The sequence below is a fragment of the Danio rerio genome, chromosome 12, assembly GCF_049306965.1.
Source record: "Danio rerio strain Tuebingen ecotype United States chromosome 12, GRCz12tu, whole genome shotgun sequence".
NCBI lineage: Eukaryota > Metazoa > Chordata > Actinopteri > Cypriniformes > Danionidae > Danio > Danio rerio.
This window is the reverse complement of record NC_133187.1, coordinates 14,376,341-14,395,526: the sequence shown is the minus strand read 5'-3', so window position 1 is coordinate 14,395,526 and position 19,186 is coordinate 14,376,341. Positions and strand designations below refer to the sequence as shown.

The window sequence follows — 19,186 nt, the reverse complement described above, 5'->3', positions numbered from 1 at the left end:
GTAAATGAATCAATTTGGTTTTGGGGTGGTACTGAGGTAGGAATAGTTGACAAAAGGTGATTAAAATTATTGAAAAACAATGCAATTATCAATTATTCTGTTAAATACCTTCGTTAACACACTGTAAGACATTGTTCAGATATTATTAATAATAATAACTTTTATTTAACCAGGTAAGTCAATTGAGAACCAGTTCTCATTTACAATGACAATCTGGCCCAGAGGCAACATAAAATGTTTTATACAGTATACAGCATTATTACATGTTGTAGTCTATCCCTAAACAAAAGCTGAATTGTTGCTGGTAACAGTCTGGATGATCCTTTTTTTCTTTCGTCCATTTCTCCCAAAACAAATGCCTGAAACATTGATTCATCTGACCACAGTACACTTTTCCACTGTGTGATGGTCCATCCCAGATGCCTCCTAGCTCAGAGAAGTTGACACCACTTCTGGACACTGTTAACATAGGATTCCTTTTGGCACAGTACAGTTTTCACCAGCATTTGTGGATGTAACCAAATATAGTGATTATTGACAAAGGTTTGCCAAAGTTGTCCTGAGCCCATGTGGTGATATCGCTTATGGATGAATGAAGATTCTTGACGCAGTGCCACAGGGACCTAAGATGATGGTTGTTTAGCTGGTCCTTTACGCACTGAAATTCCTCTAGATTCCTTGAATTATTTAATTATGTTATGCACTATTGAAGGTAAAATATCCAAATGTCTTCCTATCTTCCTTGAGGAACATTGTTGTAAAACGTTTCCAAAAATTTTCTTACATATTTGTTGGCAAACTGGTGATCCTCTGCCCATCTTTGCTCCTAAGGGACTCGACCTTTCTTGAATGCTGCTTTTGTAACAAATCATAATTGCAATCACCTGTTAAAACCACCTGTTTCAAATCAAATCATTATTTAACCAGTTTACCTGATTACTAGCCTTAAATTGCTCCTGTCCCAGCATTTTTGGAATGTGTTACAGGTCTGAATGACAGAAAAGGATGTATATTTACAAATGTAAATAAGTTGACCAGACGTAAAATGTAATATTTAGTGTTTATATTCTCTGCAACAAATTTAACTATTATTAAATTAGAAAACCGATACCTTTTTTCATTTGTGTTTTCCATATTCCATACTTTCCAATTTTTTTTCGATTCAGGGTTGAATATATATATATTTGAAGTCAGATATATATATATTTGAAGTCAGAATTATTAGAATTATTAGTTTTTTCTTTTTTCATTTCTTTTTTCATTTGTTTTATTTCGGCTAGAATAAAAACAGTTTTTTATTTTTAAAATAATAATAACTTGCTCAATTACCTAAACTTGCCTAGTTGTAAGTAGACAGGTCTTCAGGAATAGCAATGGGCATCCTGATCTAGAGGTTGTTTGCATTAAGATGTCACCGAGCTGTTATTTGTGTCTTCAGTGGTGGTCATGCAGTGTTAGAGGATGGCACTGATCTTGGGTATGTGGAGGATGGCACACCTTGTGGTCCTAATATGATGTGCCTAGACCATCGCTGTTTGCCGGTCACCACCTTCAACCTGTCATCCTGTCCCGGGTCATCCTTCTCTCTTGTGTGCTCAGATCATGGGGTAGGCTGCTCATCTAACATCACACTCACTTAATTTACTGCCTGTTTTGATGTCACTGTTTTGAGGTCTACACATTAGATTGTTGTTCATCCTTAAAGGAATTAAAGACATTATTTACAAATCGCAAGTTGATAGAACATTGGAGAACCTTTCCAGGATTGGCCGGCTGACCAAAATTACCCCAAGACAGTGACAACTAACCCAATAAGTCACAAAAGACCCTCACTTGCCTCAGTTAAGATGAGTGTTTATGACTTCACGTTAAGAAAAAGACTGGGGAAAAAATGGTTTGCATTGCAGACTTTCAAGACAAAAACAAAACAAAACATAATGGCTTGTCTTAGTTTTGCCAGAAAACATCTTGATGATCCTCAAGACTTTTGGGAAAATACTCTTATACCCCAAAATACTTTTTGGGAAAAATACTGGAATTTTTGTAAGGTGTGTTTTTACACCAACAGTAAAATGTGTTGGTGGTAGTCAGGCTTACATTTAAAAAAGGGTCCGGCCTAGTCAAAGTCCTGACTTTAATTCGAATAAGATGCTGTGGCATGCTGTGTTCATGCTAAAAAAAAAAAACTCTAATGTGGCTGAATTACAACAATTCTGCAAAGATGAGTGGATCAAAATTCCTCCACAGTGCTGTAACAGACTCATTGTAAGTTATTGAAAATGTTTGATTTCAGTTGATAAGAGTGGCCCAACCAGTTATTAGATTTAGGGGCAAACACTTTTTAACATGTATCTATGTAATTTTGTATTTTGTTTTCCCTTAATAATAAAAACCTTTTATTTCAAAACTTTATGACGTTAACTTGTGTTATTTCTATGACTAATATTTAAATTAGTTAGGTGATCCGAAACATTAATGTGTGACAAACATGAAAAAAAAAAGAAATCAGTAAGGTGGCAAACACTTTTTTACACCACTTTATATTTAATATTAAATACACATCATAACAAATATTTTAGATTTAACAGTATGCAGAACACACTCATATGCCTCTCTTATTTGACACCAGTTCAGATTTTCTGATAATTAAAAAAGCTTATATTCTAAAAAATGTGGTCATAAAATTGTCATTCCTCTTTACCTCATTGACGGTTAGTGCAGATAATTTACTGTAGTAATGTAAGAAAATGTTTTTTCTTTTTTTCCCACTTATGTAGACATTCCCTTTCTGTCTCTTTTTTAGACTTGCAGTAATGAAGTAAAGTGTATCTGTGACTCAGACTACACCGGGAAGGATTGCAGTGTATATGACCCCATTCCAGACCCCCAGCCTCCAGATGGTCCTGAGAAGTACAAAGGTTGATAACACATTTAGTCACTCCTTAGTTGTACTTTTTCTTTCTTTGTTTATGTTTGGAATGAAATACTAATATGTTCAGCAGTGTTACTACTTGCTAATTTAACTAACTTACAAGCTGTAACAACCTTGTGTATGTATTTAGAGCATACATCAGACATCCCACCCTGCAAAAACTCATTTCAGGGAGTGAGTACATGTTCTTGACAAGCGATCAGATATGTGGTCGTAGCCTGCAAAATTGGCAGCTCCAATTACAGCAGTGATAAAGGTACTTTAGTACTCTAGTAGAGGTACTTTACTGTGCTATGTGTGTAATTTAAGGCTTTAAAGGTATATCACCACATCTGATATACTCTCCTGATCTAGTTTGCTCCTGAGTGTTTTCTGTCTTGCATCCATAATTTCCAAGATAATATCACACCATGCAGCTACTGTGGATATTTGGGAGTCTCCTGGAGCATCTTGAAGATGTGGGATGTCTTGTGTATACACACAAACACACACACAATAATAAACAACAATATTATTACATATGGATGTATGTGAAATACATAGAGTACAGGTGTAAAAAGTCTTGAATATTTCAACATTGTATGTAAATTTGAGATATTTCTTTAATAAAAGGGTTGGTAAAGTTCACAGTTAAAATCTTAAATAAATTGTAATTTCGGCAAAATATTCCAATATTGGAGAACATGCAAACTCCAAGGCCAAATCTAGGACTTTCTTGCAATGTGAAGCAGCTTGGCTCATAAATATATAGAAGTTGCCAACTACTAAATCGTGTTTTAGAATGGACTTCTCAGAAAGCTGCATAATTTAATCATTTGACCATGGATTTTCTGAACACATATAGAAATAGATTAGTCTAAAAATTCAAAAATATTCATAATTCATAAATTTAAAAAACAGTTCAGATATACCCAAATCTAATTTGTGAATTCAAAAAACAATTCAAAAATATGTAAATCATATTTTTAAGTTTAAAACATGATTCAAAAATACCCAAATCCATGAATTCATGAATTCATAAATTCAAAAAACTATTATAAAATACATAAATCCAATTCAAATCCAAACACATCCTTTAAAGAAGTATAAAAAACAGTACCCATAATAACACATATCAGAGTAGTTTGCACAGCATCACTTTTTCTCTGTATATTCCCCTGAGACCTGCTTTCATCATCGAAACACAAATTAAGATATTTTAGATAAAGCCAGAGAGCTGTCTCATCCTCCCTATACAGCAATGATCTGATCCCTAGACATTCAAAGTTTAGAAAAAGAAACAAAAACCTTGTAAAAATATTCAAAGTAACTTAAGTGGATCAATTGTATAAATCACACAAAGTGGTGTGTGTTTACTATGAGCAATATGCCCATTGCGTGCTGCAGTGATAGAAAAAAAGTGGAAGAGAAGATATAACATAAAAGTGGTATTTCCTATTTTTTTGGTTTAACCCCCAAAATCCCATGGAATGTTTTAACAATGTTTTTGTTCCTGCTTGTCGTGTGATTATTGCTTTATATTTAGGACGAGGGATCTTTCAGGTTTAAGAAAAAAAACAACTAATATGTTAAGATGAACAAAGGTCTCAGGGATTTGGAATGACATGATGGTGAATAGTTAAGAACTGAAATGTATTTTTTTTTTTCTGGAATAATCATTTAAGTAAAAAGAATTTAATTGAAAGTGTAAGACACCAGATAAACTTATTCGCCCAGCCAAGTCAGATTGTCTGAATGAGCTAGCACTTCAGATTTGGAGCTCTAGTCAGAGCTGATGATAACTGATGTAAGCAGTGAGCATTCTGCAACTTTTACCTGACTCCCAGGTGGGATTCTCAACATCGCCTTGGACATTCAAATAGGTCAAGCACTTGATAAAGAGATTGAAGAAATGACTGGGTTCATAACTGATATATAAATAACTCTAATTGGGTTATTTGGTTTTTGAACCATTGTCATAAAAAAATAAATAATTATTTTCAAAATAAACAGTCACAGAAAATTTGACAGACTTCAATGAAATTTAGTTCCACAAAAGAATACAGATATTTAGGGGCTGTAAATTAATCAGATGTCTTTTAGGTATCAGGTTCTTTATTAGAGGTCAATGAAAAAGCAAATGTTATCACAAGATACCACCGCCTCTTACTCCCGAAAGCATAATTCTTGTTCTCTGTCTGTCAACAGGTCCAAGTGGTACAAACATCATCATTGGCTCTATAGCAGGAGCGATACTATTGGCAGCTATAGTACTTGGAGGAACAGGCTGGGGCTTCAAGTAAGACGTAAAATCGATTTAAACACTTTAAAGCCATTTAAGTAGCTTTAATATATTTCTCTTGATAAATTATTAGTGAAAAGACAAAGCAGCCTTGGTGGTGAAAGTATATTTTGTTTCTTTTTTTGTTTGTTTGTTTGTTTGTTTTTTATAGGATGTTTCTAAAAAAAAAAAAAAAAAAAAAAACATTTTCATGAATATATCTTGAAATTCTTAAGAAGCAAACAAAACAGACAAGACCAGAGGGCTGTACCATGAAGCCAGATTAGCTGTCTTGCCAGTTAAATTTCAGTTTAGTTCAAACCAATTCTGGGGTTTAGGTACCATGAATGTTGCTCAACTCATCTTAGCTGCTCCATAAAACCATTACAACAAAAAGTAGTTAAAGTTGAGCTACATTCATGTTTCCTAAAACCCAAGGTTGGTTCAAACTAAACTGAAACTTTACTGGCTAGCCAGCTAAACCTAATGGACTCATTGCATGCGGCCGCCATTTTTAAAAGCAAAATCAATGCTGTGGTGGGAAGAAACCCAGAGTTATCATTGGGAGTTGCATAGGAACGTTGTGTACCTGGCTGTATATCTTATCAGCAAAGAGAAAGTGACACAAATTTACCCGAAGGTCCATTCTGATTGAATGGTGAAAATAAAAAGGGATATCAGAGCTCATTTTCAGCTAAGTTAAGGGAAATGTGACTGGTTAGCTACCGTATTCTTTCCCAAACACAAGTTTTAGATGCTATTTATCTAACTTAAGTTAATGAACTGATTTTTCATTATATTATACTTGTCTCAATAGTGAATTTAAAGAAAATCTGTCAATTTCACGCCAACATTTAAGGCACTGTTGATTGCTTTCTTAAAACAGCGCTGATTTGCCATTGTGTTCACATGCTTAACAGAAATGATTGTGATTGGCCGTGAAAGTCATCAGTTTACGCTCCGCTGTTAACCAAGTACAAACACAGACGAGCGATCTGCTTGATGACTCGACTGATTTTCACGGCTGCTTCGCGCTTCAGTGTTTGCGTATCTGTGTTTGCACTGGGTCAAGATCGGTAAACTGTTGAGCACTGGTGAACACTATAGTAAATCAATGCTGTTTATAAACGTGCTCAGTGTAATAGTGTTGTCATGTCGCTCTGTAGTGTTCAACATAAGGGTGTGCTGCAGAGGTCTGCAGTGTTTTATTGCTCACCGGGTTACATATTCTTAAGCAGTAAAGCTTCCCCACGGTGTTTAATTAGTGCCATGAACTAAAGCCTAGGAGGACACTTGAGCATATTACTCTTAAAGAGATTGTGATGTTGTTTGATGTTAAATTGCTTTTAATTGTTTATAATTAAATTAATGTTTATATCATTTCTGCATTTTGAAATCTTGGCAACAGTTGGAGGTTTGTAGTCCACAGCATTTTACTGCAATGTTTACAGTGCTGATCCTATACTTTAAAATGGCGGCTGTGTGAAATAAGCGTATTCATGGTGCAGGCCCCAGATAGTGCCACATTTTGTTTGAAGTTTTAAGAACTCTACAGTACTCCTACACATTAAACTGTGTTCATTGCAACATGTACTGATGATACTGCAGATGCTGATCATTCTTATTAAGTGCATATCAAGCTGCATGTACACTCACCGGCCACTTTATTAGCTCCAACTGCTTGTTAATGCAAATTTCTAATCAGCCAATCACATGGCAGCAACTCAGTGCATTTAGGCATGTAGACATGGTCAAAACGATCTGCTGCAAATCGAGCATCGGAAAGGTGATTTAAGTGACTTTGAATATGGAGCATGTGGAATGTGGCATGGTTGTTGGTGCCAGACGGGCTGACCTAAATATTTTAGAAACTGCTGATCTACTGCGATATTCACAAATGTTTAAACTTCAGTGTTTATTAGGATTTGTCTTTACAAAAGAAAGGTGATATTATAATGTTTCATTGCGGTATTTAATGTGATAGTGTCTTTTGCATCTTAACTAACGAAGTCTTATTCTCTGTCTGTTTTGTTTATTGAATACAGAAATATCAGAAGAGGAAGGTATGACTCTGCCCAACAAGACATGATGTGATGGCATAAACCATATTCATCTTCCACATATTACACCATTTTCTGTGTCTTTGTTTGCCAGTTAGTTTCTGTTTTGTTTTATTTAAAAAGGTTTGCAATACATTTATTATAATTTTAGTACATTCATCAATACAAATCACTTTAAATTTCATACTTGATGTGCGTTATAATGTTACTGATGTTATATTGTGTTTCTTTTTGTATAAAAATAGAAGTTTAGAGTGTATTTATTGTTAGAGTTAGGTCCATAAATATTTGGACATTGATTCAATTCTAACATTTTGACTCTATACAATAACACAATCAATTTGAAATGAAATGAACAAGTTGTGCTTTAACTGCAGACTGTCAGCTTTAATTTGACAGTATTTGCATCCAAATCAGGTGAACATTGTAGTAAATACAACAGTTTGTATATTGGCCTCCCACTAGTTAAGGGACCATAAGTAGTTGGACAGAATATTAATCATAAATCAAACGTTCACTTTTTAAAGTCTGAAATGCATAGACAACACCAGATGCTGGGTTACATGCCTGGTAGTGCTCTGCCATTCCTCTACAGCAACTGTGTTCAGTTCCCGCTTGTTCTTTGGGCATTTTCCTTCAGTTTTGTCTTCAGCAAGTTAAATGCATGCTCAGTCGGATTTAGTTCAGGTGATTGACTTGGCCATCATATAGCTTTCCACTTCTTTCCCTTGAAAAACTCTTTGGTTGCTTTTGCTATATGCTTTAGGTCATTCTCCATCTGCACTGTGAAGCGCCATATGAGCAGAAAGTATGAGCAGAACATATTGCCTGAAACACTTTAGAATTCATCCTGCTGCTTTTGTCAGCAGTCACATCATCAATAAATACAAGAGAACCAGTTCCATTGACAACCATAAATGCCCAGGCCATGTCACTACTTCCACTATGCTTCACTGCATAGGATTATGAGCAGTTCCTTTCCCTCTCCATACTCTTCTCTTCCCATCACTCTAGTACAAGTTATGTAACACACATAAACCTACCTCCTGCAGAGTGTTCTTGATCTGGCAAACTGTTGTGAAGGGTGTTTTCTTCACCAGGGAAAGAATTCTTTGGTCATCCACCACAGTTGTTTTTCATGGTCTTCTGGGTCATTTTGGTGTTAGTGAGCTCAGTAGTGCATTCTTTCTTTTTAAGAATGTTCCGAACAGTTTTTTTGGCCATGCCTAATGTTTTTGATATCTCTCTGATGGGTCTTTGGATCTCATCTTGAGAGTTGATAGTAACAGATTCCAAATGCCAATAGCACACTTGAAATAAACTCTAGACCTTTTATCTGCTTATTGTAGTTGGGATAATTATGCAATAACAACCCCTGGCCATGGAACACCTTAGAAGCCAGTTGCCAGTTGTGTACTTTTGGAACCTTAACAAGTGGGAAGCACATTTGCAAATTGTTTTAATTCCTACAGCGTTCACCTGATTTGGATGTGAATATCCTCAAATTAAAGCTGACAGTCTGCAAAAGCACATCTTGCTCATTTCATTTCAAATCTATTGTTGGTGTTTAGAGCCCAAAATGTTGTCAATGTCCAAACATTTCTTGATCTAACTGTATATGTTATATTTTACTTTTTTGCTTATTCCTGAGACTCATCTACACATACTGAAATAATTGGAAAAGCCAGGAACAATCTCTCTCACTGCCTCCATCTGTGGTAACTTAGATATGCAACAAATGCAAAAAAAAAAAAAAAACAGATTTATTTTTTGTCAATCCTTTTTTTTTATTGTTTGTTTATAACTAGCTCTCAGTGTTTTTCTTTTGCTTGCTAGACATTTAATTTTGCCAAGTGCTTGCATAATGTTAGCTAATAACTGAGGCATTTGCATTCATGCTGAATAAACAAATACGCAAACACAACTCATTTGCTATGGCATTACTCTTATGCAGCAATTTTTATTATATTATATTATATTATATTATATTATATTATATTATATTATATTATATTATATTATATTATATTATATTATATTATATTATATTATATTATATTATACCACTGTGTGTTATAAAATTAATGTAATGCTGCTATGTCAGTGTTTTGATATGGATGCTTAAAAATTTGATTGTATGCAAATTCTCATTTCTTCAGTGTGCTACCTTTAGGTGTTGGTTTTCTAGAATTACTTTCATAAAAGCATAATTAGGGACCTTTGCCTTTTAAATAATATTGCATCAATAGAAGCAAATAGAATTGCTTCAATGGTTGCTTCATTGGAGTCAAATAAACAGTCTAACCTGCAACGCCCATCTAATTGTATCATTTGACAAATTGTTTCTTCTATTTCCTTCTTTTCTTTTTCTCTCCTCAGATCTGGAGGGGGATAAAGCATGCCATCTGCTCTTCTGTGCATCTGCACTGTGTTCTTTAAACTTTGAGGGAAACAGAAGAAACTCCAGATGTCTTCCACTCTCTCACCAAACTCCAGTGTCACTCTCTCCTGTCTTTCCACTTCCTGTTACTGCCTGTCACCTGTTGCCTAGAAACACTTCAATACATCCCATGGTAACATTCTTTAACTGATTTCAATGATGTTACTTTTTAATAATTGGTTTTGCCCTTTAAACCAAGCACAGAAAATGGAGTCATCATTTACGCATGTCGTTTTGTTGTCATTGACGGAACAAAAAGGTGTTGTGTGGACAGTTCTTATTGTTGATTTCCCAAAAATGGACCAAAAACACCATAAAGATCCGGGCTGTGTTATATTACAACTTGGGTGTCAAGATGCATCATGTCAGGTAAATAAATCAAGAATAAATCCAGTTGTAAAAAGGTTACCACATTCAATGCAGACATCAAGATTACTATGCATAATCCTTTTAAACATTTTAAATGCTAAAATGCTATCATTTTCAAGTATCCATATTTTCCATAGAGATCTTCCCTAAAGATTCCCCAATAGGAAATTCATCTCTGAATATTTATGGAAGTCCCATTGGGAATCCAAAAACAATGTACTCTCTTAGAATGGAAAGTCTGTTAGCATTCCATGTTTACCCTCATACTTCTAATACATCTCATACGTCTAATATCTATAATCATGCTGCTTTTATGATTATCCATAATAGTGCATAAAAACATGCATAACCATATGAATGTACTTTTACCTGATAAAAAATAAGGCATTGCTTGTGTTCAATGTAGTTATAGTTTTCATCAGCACATATCTGAGGAATGGCAAGGTCATTGTGGTAATATATACTGTTGAAGTCAAAATGATTAGCCCTCATGTGATTTTTTTTTCTTTTATAAATATTTGTCAAATTATGTTTAGTAAGGAATTTTTCACAGTATTTCCTATAATATTTTTACTTTTGTAGAAAGTCTTACTTGTTTTATTTTAGCTAGAATAAAAACAGTGTTTAATTTTTCAAAGTCGTTTTTAAGGTCAATATTATTAGCCCCCTTTTTTCTCTCAATTGTCGACACAACAAACCACTGTTATACAATGATTTGCCTACATACCCTAACCTGCCTAATTGACCTGGTAGCGCCTTTAAACTGCACTTTAAACTAAATACTAGTATTTTAAAAAATATCTAGTAAAATATTATGTACTGTCATCATGGCCAAGATAAAACAAATCAGTTATTAGAAATGAGTTATTAAAACTATTATGTTTATAAATGTGTTGAAATTTTTTTCTTTCGTTAAACAGACATTGGGGAAAAATATTTAGAGGGTATTGGGTAATAATTTTGACTTCAAATGTATATGTATATATGAATATGTGGGACACTGTTTGAATGCACTGAATTAAAGATATGTATATAATGTATATGACAGCACTATATTGCCCTTTGACTGTAAAAATTACTAACATAGTCAGATTTAAGCACAAAAGTACTTTTTTAGGGTCAAGGGTTAATACAGCTGGCACTGAAATACAGTTAAACCATGCAGATAAACAGCTTTTCTAGTCATTTTTGTTATAACAATCGTATCTACTTAGTATTCATAGCTTTGAGTGATGTGACCAGAGCAGAGACCTGAAGGGCAAAGCTGTGGTACAGACCTGTCAAATTTCCGTTTGTTTCAGATATGTTACAAACACTTTATATAAATTATATTAATCGCAAATAAATTATTTCTGCTCTATTTAAAGCCCCCAGATGAATTTACATTTTTGAAAAACTATCCCTAGAAATATGTACTATAATAAAACAAATCAACATTATTACACACTCAAAATTACATACATACACCTGCTAACTATAGCTCTTATGTAAACACAGGCTCATTGTGAAAAAGTATCCCCTTATACATTTCTGGAGATCACGAATTATGTAGCCAGGAGTACGTATGGCTGCATTCCGTCTAAAAAATGAATGCAGTTCCAGAAAGCTAACTTCTGTATGGAACGGCTTTTCCTGCTGTTACCAGTTTGTTCAGTGGCTCGCATCATGTGTCAGCAGACTTGAGATGCAGAGAGGAGTTGACCATGATGATGGGGTTTAAGTCTGGCGAAGAACGGTTCCAGAAAGCAGGTAAGACAAAAACAGAAGCCAAAACATTAAATAAAGAAATAAATAACAGGGTGAGAATGTGGTAAAATCTGAAAACATAGTAAAAATTAGGGGGCTTTTCTTCTTCTTGATTGCTTTTCAAAACAGTGTCGTTTGGGTTAGGAAAGTGGGTGGATGGGGAATCGGTCTGTCGATTGGTCAGTCAATCAGTTAGTCAGTTGACAGCGGCCTCTGGTAAATTTATGTGAGAACAGCAGTCGTGAATGGAGAGAAATTTGAGATCTCAAAAAGTGTACACCGCAGCCTCTGTTGGATTCGTGAAAACAAAAACTGCAAAAAAAAAAAAAAAAAAAAAAAAACTGCAAAAAAAAAAAAACATACCTCCTGGGATGTATTCGGCATTTTCCAGAAATGTATATAGGTGTACATTTTCAGACGGAGCCTGGGTTGTCATGTCCAATCTGTAAGTTATGATGGTGACCCGTTTTGGTGTAAATAATGAAGCTATACTGAATAATGTTTAAGAGACTGAGACTGGCTGCAGAATATTTCCAGAATACACCTTTTTATACAATTGCTTCCTTAAGAATTTTCTTTTTTACCTTCAAAAACGAACAAAAGTACTGTAATAAAGGAATGAGCCAGTTACTGAAATGAAAAGAGTTAGTACACAGTGGATACTTCGATTTTAACAGAGAAAATGTTTTGAAGTGTCTATAAATTATTGGCAGAAATGTGTGTGCTTTTTTCATACTGTACACTTGTCAACATGTTTGAAATTATTGTGTCATCGTTAAATAACTAAAGTATCCCTGCAACCTATTTTTTTGAGCAGAAACAAGTAACAGTTATTTAGCAATATTTGTAGTTTTCTCAAATTTTCGTGTGCCTTCAGCAAAGATACATTCACCAATGGTAAGCCTGTTTCAAATGTTTCTTTAATGGTAGGCATGCTCATTAAATGTTATCAAACGTGCACATAATGGAACACATGAGACTTTGGTCCATATTTAAATGTATTTATTTACATAAATGATGTAAAATTTTGATTTCTGACCACCTATTGTCTGATATGTAAATATATCCTTTAAAAACACAATCACACATCTACACCAAATACAAAGCAGATGAGTTTCCAAAGAAAGACACAAATTCTTTTTGTTTTCTATTTATTTTTGTGTGAAACACGTCTGGAACCTGTTCTAGTACTATACAAATAATAATACTTTGAGCCGTGTTTTCAGGCAACTGATAGCTTGAGTTGCATGTTTTTGAACCTCAGTTGATAAACCATGAACTTGATAGTTGCTGAGAGGAATTAAAGACAATCTAGTAGCTGATAATGTATTTGAAATATATTGCCTTCAGTCACATTCCAACATTTCATTCAAATCACTGTGTATTTCATTCACTGAGTTTCAGTGTTTTAGCAGTTTTGGTGTGAATTTGAATCTATAGATTTCTATGTCTAAAGAGTTATTGTGGAAATATTGTACTTTGTAATGGTTTTCAAACTATTTGATTATTAGATAAAAATTACATCTCAGTGAGAGTGATTTCAGGTTCAGCTAAAGCTCACGGCAAATAAGAACTTTCCTCTATGATGCAACGGCAGTTTGTTATGAACATTTAAATCAGTTAGCACTGTGTAAGAGGCAAAAAAAAAACAAATTAAATTAAAAAAACCTAGATTAAAAAAAAAAATTGCAATTCTCTTCTTTCCATGACTTGCTTGATTATTTGTTGTATTACAATGAACAGGCTGCCAGCAAATCAAAGCTTGTTTTTTAAAAAAAAAGTTTCTGTCACTAATATTATGGGGGAGACTTTCTCAGAATGTATCAGCGACAACAACAACAGACCAGAACAATGTTTCTTTTTAGGTATATTATTATTGTCTGTATGCAAAGGTCTAAATGTATTTGTAACACACACACACGCACAAAACACAAAACAAAATGTACTAGACACAATTTTTGTCATGATTTGTCAAATTTCACAAATACGAGTATCTACTGTGTAATATGTAGTTATAAAACTTCAAGAGTAGCAATGTTTTATTGTATATTTGTGTATAATAACAACTGCCATACAAAAAAAAAACAAGTATTCCTGGAGAAACGTCTTCCGGGGTGTAAGACTGTGTGTAAATATTGTAATAGCTCACCTGAAGCTTAAACTTATGAATGGAAGAGAGGCAGACACATTGATTTTGTCCTCTCAGTTGCCATATAAAAATGGATTCTACTCAGCATGCGTGAGTGAAATGTTGAAAACAACTTGTTTCTCTCTCTCTTTTTTTTTTTTTTGTTATTCTCAGAGATGAGATGCATTGTAATTTGCTTTCTTAAAAAAACACTAGGAATGTTGACAAAACTTGCAAGTTATAAAACTTAAATAAATAAAGACTTGAACATTTCTTGCATTGTTTTTAATAAACTGTTTTAAGTATGTGAAAGTCATCTTTCTGTAATCCCTCTCAGCTTTTCTTGCAGTGTTCTTCACAGGAAAAAAATACATTTGGTATTTAATCAAACTACTTATTGAGCTGAAACAACACAATTCTTGAGGGTTTTTTGGGACAACTTGATTGTTTTATGCTCAACAAACTTAAATTTGTAAAAACATTTAGATAAACTTGTGTTAGGACAACATGACAGAATTTTGTGCATTCTTGCATTTTTTTACAGTGCTGTGCTAGTTTATCCAGTCACCTAGAAAATTGCAGTACCAAGGATAAAAAAAAATACAACTAATAAATGATTTAGCAATGATGTAATGTATATGCACTGTAAAAGCCAACGGTGAAATTTAGCGAAAATTAATTCTACTAATTTGAAAATTTTTGAACTCTGTGTTGAAGGTAATGAGTTAAATACCTCATTACGTCCACTCAAATGGAGTAATTCACAGTACTCATATATATTAGTTGTTTAACTCAAATGGGTGTAGCAATCGATTTCCTTGAACAGTTTAAGTTGCCTCAACTTGTTATGTTTTACAGAACTCTGTTTGAGTTCTCTTTATTTATTTGGCTTGACTGTGCTCAAATTGCTTCATTTTCTCAAATGGATTAAGTTCGCAGTACTCATTAGGATTCGTTTTTTAAACTTAAATGCTTTGTTGCAATCGTTTTTTTCAAATGGTTTGAGTTACCTAAACTTTTTGGGTTTTGCAGTGTGTGCATTTTCCAAAGAAGCTTTTTAAAGGAACGCTACACTTTTTTTTGGAATAAGGCTCATTTTATAAGTCGCAGCAGCTTTAGTTTTAACTTTTTCGAAACCATTCAGCCTATCTCCTGGTCTGGAGACATGGATATTTAAATTAGATGTCGCCTACGCTATTGTTTTCTATTGGAAGGAATGCGTCAATGGAGCTGCCATTTTAGTTCAGGGTAGCACTCCTTTGAAATGAATGTGGGAACAAGTTGTAGTGTAGGACTGGCCATTTAGCGCCAGAGATATGTAAACATTTATACATATACCTACAATCATTTCCCAGTGGTCAGTATGCGAATATTTTTTGTTAAATTTTACATCGTTTTTCGATGGATAAGTGACCTTACAGGCATTGCCAACAAAAAGCATGTGTTTGTGTGGATGGAAATCTATTTGCCTTCCTGTTAAATTTGATTTACTCCATGTCTTGAAACACACCCCCTCTTCGGCTTTCACTTCTAATTCTAACGGAGGGAATGGTTTGTGAATGAATCTCTGTTATGAACAGCTCATGTGAACCAAGGTAAACCAAATCCCCGCGTCTCAATGTACGTACCCACCTTTCTGATCTAAATAGTATATAGCATTTGTAATATTCAATAATTTAGGGAGAACAATATGCACATAGAGGCACAGGCACTGTTATGTTTCCAGGCACCCCTATAACTAGCCATTTATTCACTTATAAGTTGACCGACATCACAGTGTCTTGTTGTAATATTTCATTTACATTGTTTGCTAATTTTATTCAACAAAACTAGTATAAGCCTATAGAATTAAGTGGAGGTTGGTGCTATTTTGCCTTAGTCAGTCCAGTAAGTGACTGTATCATCAATTATCTTACTTGTTTAGCACAAAAGTTTGTAACAAACAAAAACATTAAAAAATTTAATCTGATCTATAAAATGTTCTGCCTTTATGCATTGTTTTCTTTATTTGCTTACACAGCGCTAAAGTCCAGCATCTTCAAATTGGCTTTAGTCTGGACTCATCCAGTTGAATGACATTTGTCCTGGAAGCACTGTACAAATGTGGCGGCACTATTGACGCATGCTCAGAGCTTGTGTGCAATATCTAGTGGATATATATATATATATATATATATATATATATATATATATATACACATATATATATATATATATATACATATATATATAGATATATAGATATATATATATACATATATATATAGATATATAGATATATATATATATATATATATATATATATATATATATATATATATATATATATATATATATATATATATAGTCTGGAGAGGTCCTTTAGCTTAGCTTAGCATAGAATCAATCATTCAATGGTATGAGACTGCTCCAAAATAATGTTTTGATAATTTTCCAGTTTAAAGCTTCATTTAAGAAGTCAAGTTGTAAATAGGAAAATTATCACAAATCTTTTTGGAATATTTGGAGGAAGATGCTAATAGTCTAATACGATTCCATGATTTATGCTAGGCTAAAAGTTCTCCCACCAGATCCAGAGAATGGCTGAATGGATTTAAAAATGGTAAAACTCAAATGCTTATTCTAAAAGAATTGTAAAATGAGCCCACATGTTTTTTCAAGACAATTCGGAATTAGAAGAATAGTTCCTTTTTTTAATAATAATAATAATTCCTTACATTTATGTAGAACAAGTGTGTACAGACGTGTTTTAACATTTACAATATTTATTAAAATAAATATACAGATTTCTTTACAACATGAAAGTCTTTACACTGTTCAGGTCTATAGCAGGCTGGATAGTGGTTTAAGCAATTTGTTTTTCAGATGTTTCCTGAATCATAAACTGAACAGTAGCTTTTGGTGTGGAGGATCCTTTACTGCTGTAGGTTGCCCCCCAAAAAACCTCAATAAAATAGTTGTAAAAAACACTAGTACCTTAGGAATGGTATAAAAATCTTGACTTTTTAAAACAACCTTAAAACCGGTTATCATCCCATCTGTACATGTATTTTTGTCTATGCGTAGAAATTTCTTAACCCAAAGGTAAATGATGTTTAGAACGTTAATTTAATTTATCTCTATTTCTATAGCGCTTTTACAATGTTAATTGTGTCAAAGCAGCTTAACATAGAAGTTCTAGGAAATTGAAACTGCTTCAGTCCAGTTCAGAACTTCAGATTAGTTCAGATCAGTATAATATAAATGTCACTGCTGAAAGTCCAAACACTAAAAAGCAAATACAATGATGCGCAGCTTCACAAAACAAGGAAGCCAGTGGCGAGGAACAAACTTCACTAATTAATGAAAGTGAAGGGGAAAAAACTAGAGAGGGAGGAAAAAAAAAACAGGCTCAATTGGGCATTTCTTCTCTGGCCAAAATTCTTGTGCAGTTTAGGTGCCAGAGGCTTAAGAATGATGGATGTCTGTCATGGGGAAGCTGCAGGTCTGAGTGGGTCACCAGTGGGTGTTTAGCCTAGCCCATGAGATCAGTGCAGAGACTCGTCTCGCTCGTCCGTCACTGGGGAATCAGTCCCACACTCTCCACTCCATGACTGCCACAACATCTGTTCAGGATATGGGCCAGGTCCAGTACTATGGAAACCCCGGGATAAGGAGAAACAAACTAACATAAGCATAGATGCCATTCAAATTATACTGTCTTTTGCATGAAAAACTAAAGCACTAAATTCTTTCACAGATTTTGATCAGATACTTATGCCTAGTTCAGACTGCGTAATTTTAGCCCCGATTTTGGCTCGCCAACAGGTTTAGAGGAATCGCCGACAAATTTCTGAAATTACAGGCAAATCGGTGCTCGTGCATGTGAGTGACAATCACTCAGTATGAACTATCAAAGACGCGATCTGAGAGAATTGCAGATGAGGAGCTGATGCCTGTGAGATATTTGGTATGCTAAATATCTGGAGCTGTCTGCAATTCAAATCATGCCGTGTGTAATGAGTTTTGACTGAAAATAACATTGGCGATCTCCTACAGCCAATGAGAAAGCAGCATCCACCTCTGTGTGTGTGTGTGTGTGTGTGTGTGTGTGTGTGTGTGTATACCTGCAAGCCAGCGGGAGGTTGGGATTAAGAAGTTAAAAGCGGTCATTTTCGGTTTATTTGTACACGAAATGGAGGAAAAACTAGTGGAGGTTTGACAGGACTCAGGAGCACCCTAGTCTGTTTGACGTTTTATATAGAAAGTTAAAAACAGAAATTAATTTATCATCAACATAAGTTGAGGAGAAATGGCTAATTCCCTTCAAACGTAGGTAAGCAAATTTTTACATTTTATACCCCATTATAGGCTTCTTTCTCATTATGTAGTTAATAACAAAAGATATACTAAGTGTTTTTGGCTGTGAGACGTAGTTTGGATGAAGTTGTTGGCGATTCCTTCTATTGTAAAGTCATGCAATGTGAAAGCCCCTGTCGCCGATACATCTTGCAGTGTAAACAAAGCAGCGACGAAACGCTGGCCCAGATAGTCATGCAGTGTAAAAACATCTGTGACACGACTACTTTGAAAATCATTTAGTCTGAACTCGCCATTAAATACAAACTCAAATTAAAAAACATACAATTTCTTTCTATAATCGTAAACACACCACTACCAACCACAAGTGAGCTCAAACAGCTAAACAGGAAGTAACAATGAAAGAATTTAAGGGCAGCCAGGAGTCAGCTGAATAGACAGGGTGTGGCATCAATTGGAGCATGGGGGCTCGTCCGGGATTTGAACCCAGGATCTCTTGCAGTTGGCCTTTCTGTGTGGAGTTTGCATGTCCTCCCAGTGTTCGTGTGGATTTCCTCCAGCTGTTTCGGTTTCCCCCAAAGACATGCGGTATGTGTATTAAATAAGCTAAATTGGCCGTAGTGTCTGAGTATGTGAATGTGCATGGGATTCCCAGTGTTGGGTTGTGGCTGAAAGGTCATCCACTGTTTAGAACATTTGCTGGACAAGTTGGCGGTTCATTCTCTTTCTCTCTTTCTCTCTTTCTCTCTCTCTCTCTCTCTCTCTCTCTCTCTCTCTCTCTCTCTCTTTTAAAGTTAACATCCCCTTGGATTCCCCTTGGGTCACATACATTCACACAATAATTCTAAAAATAAGTATATATTTTTAGACCTTGTTGACTGCATTTTGTGAAGGTTATGTATAAACAAATTTCGAGAGCATCACGTGCTTATGATTGCTAGCGGCTGGATCC

The 19,186-nt window shown here is 34.6% G+C and overlaps 1 protein-coding gene across 8 annotated transcripts in view; it reads left to right on the top strand.

The window, feature by feature from the left end:
• Positions 1-14,208, top strand: part of adam11 (ADAM metallopeptidase domain 11) — a 79,194-nt gene extending 64,986 nt beyond the window's left edge. For 4 of the 8 annotated variants that reach the window (XM_073918309.1, XM_690437.9, XM_021480274.2 and 1 more), the window contains 5 exons: positions 1,439-1,607; positions 2,804-2,918; positions 5,120-5,210; positions 7,238-7,255; positions 9,632-14,208. In XM_073918309.1, coding sequence (XP_073774410.1) covers positions 1,439-1,607; positions 2,804-2,918; positions 5,120-5,210; positions 7,238-7,255; positions 9,632-9,647 — 409 coding nt within the window. In that variant the 3' untranslated portion in view covers positions 9,648-14,208. Of the gene's footprint in view, positions 1-1,438; positions 1,608-2,803; positions 2,919-5,119; positions 5,211-7,237; positions 9,175-9,631 lie in introns of those variants that run through there. The other 4 variants (XM_073918308.1, XM_073918307.1, XM_073918306.1 and 1 more) reach the window with 1 other exon arrangement.
• The last annotated feature ends 4,978 nt before the right edge of the window (positions 14,209-19,186 follow it).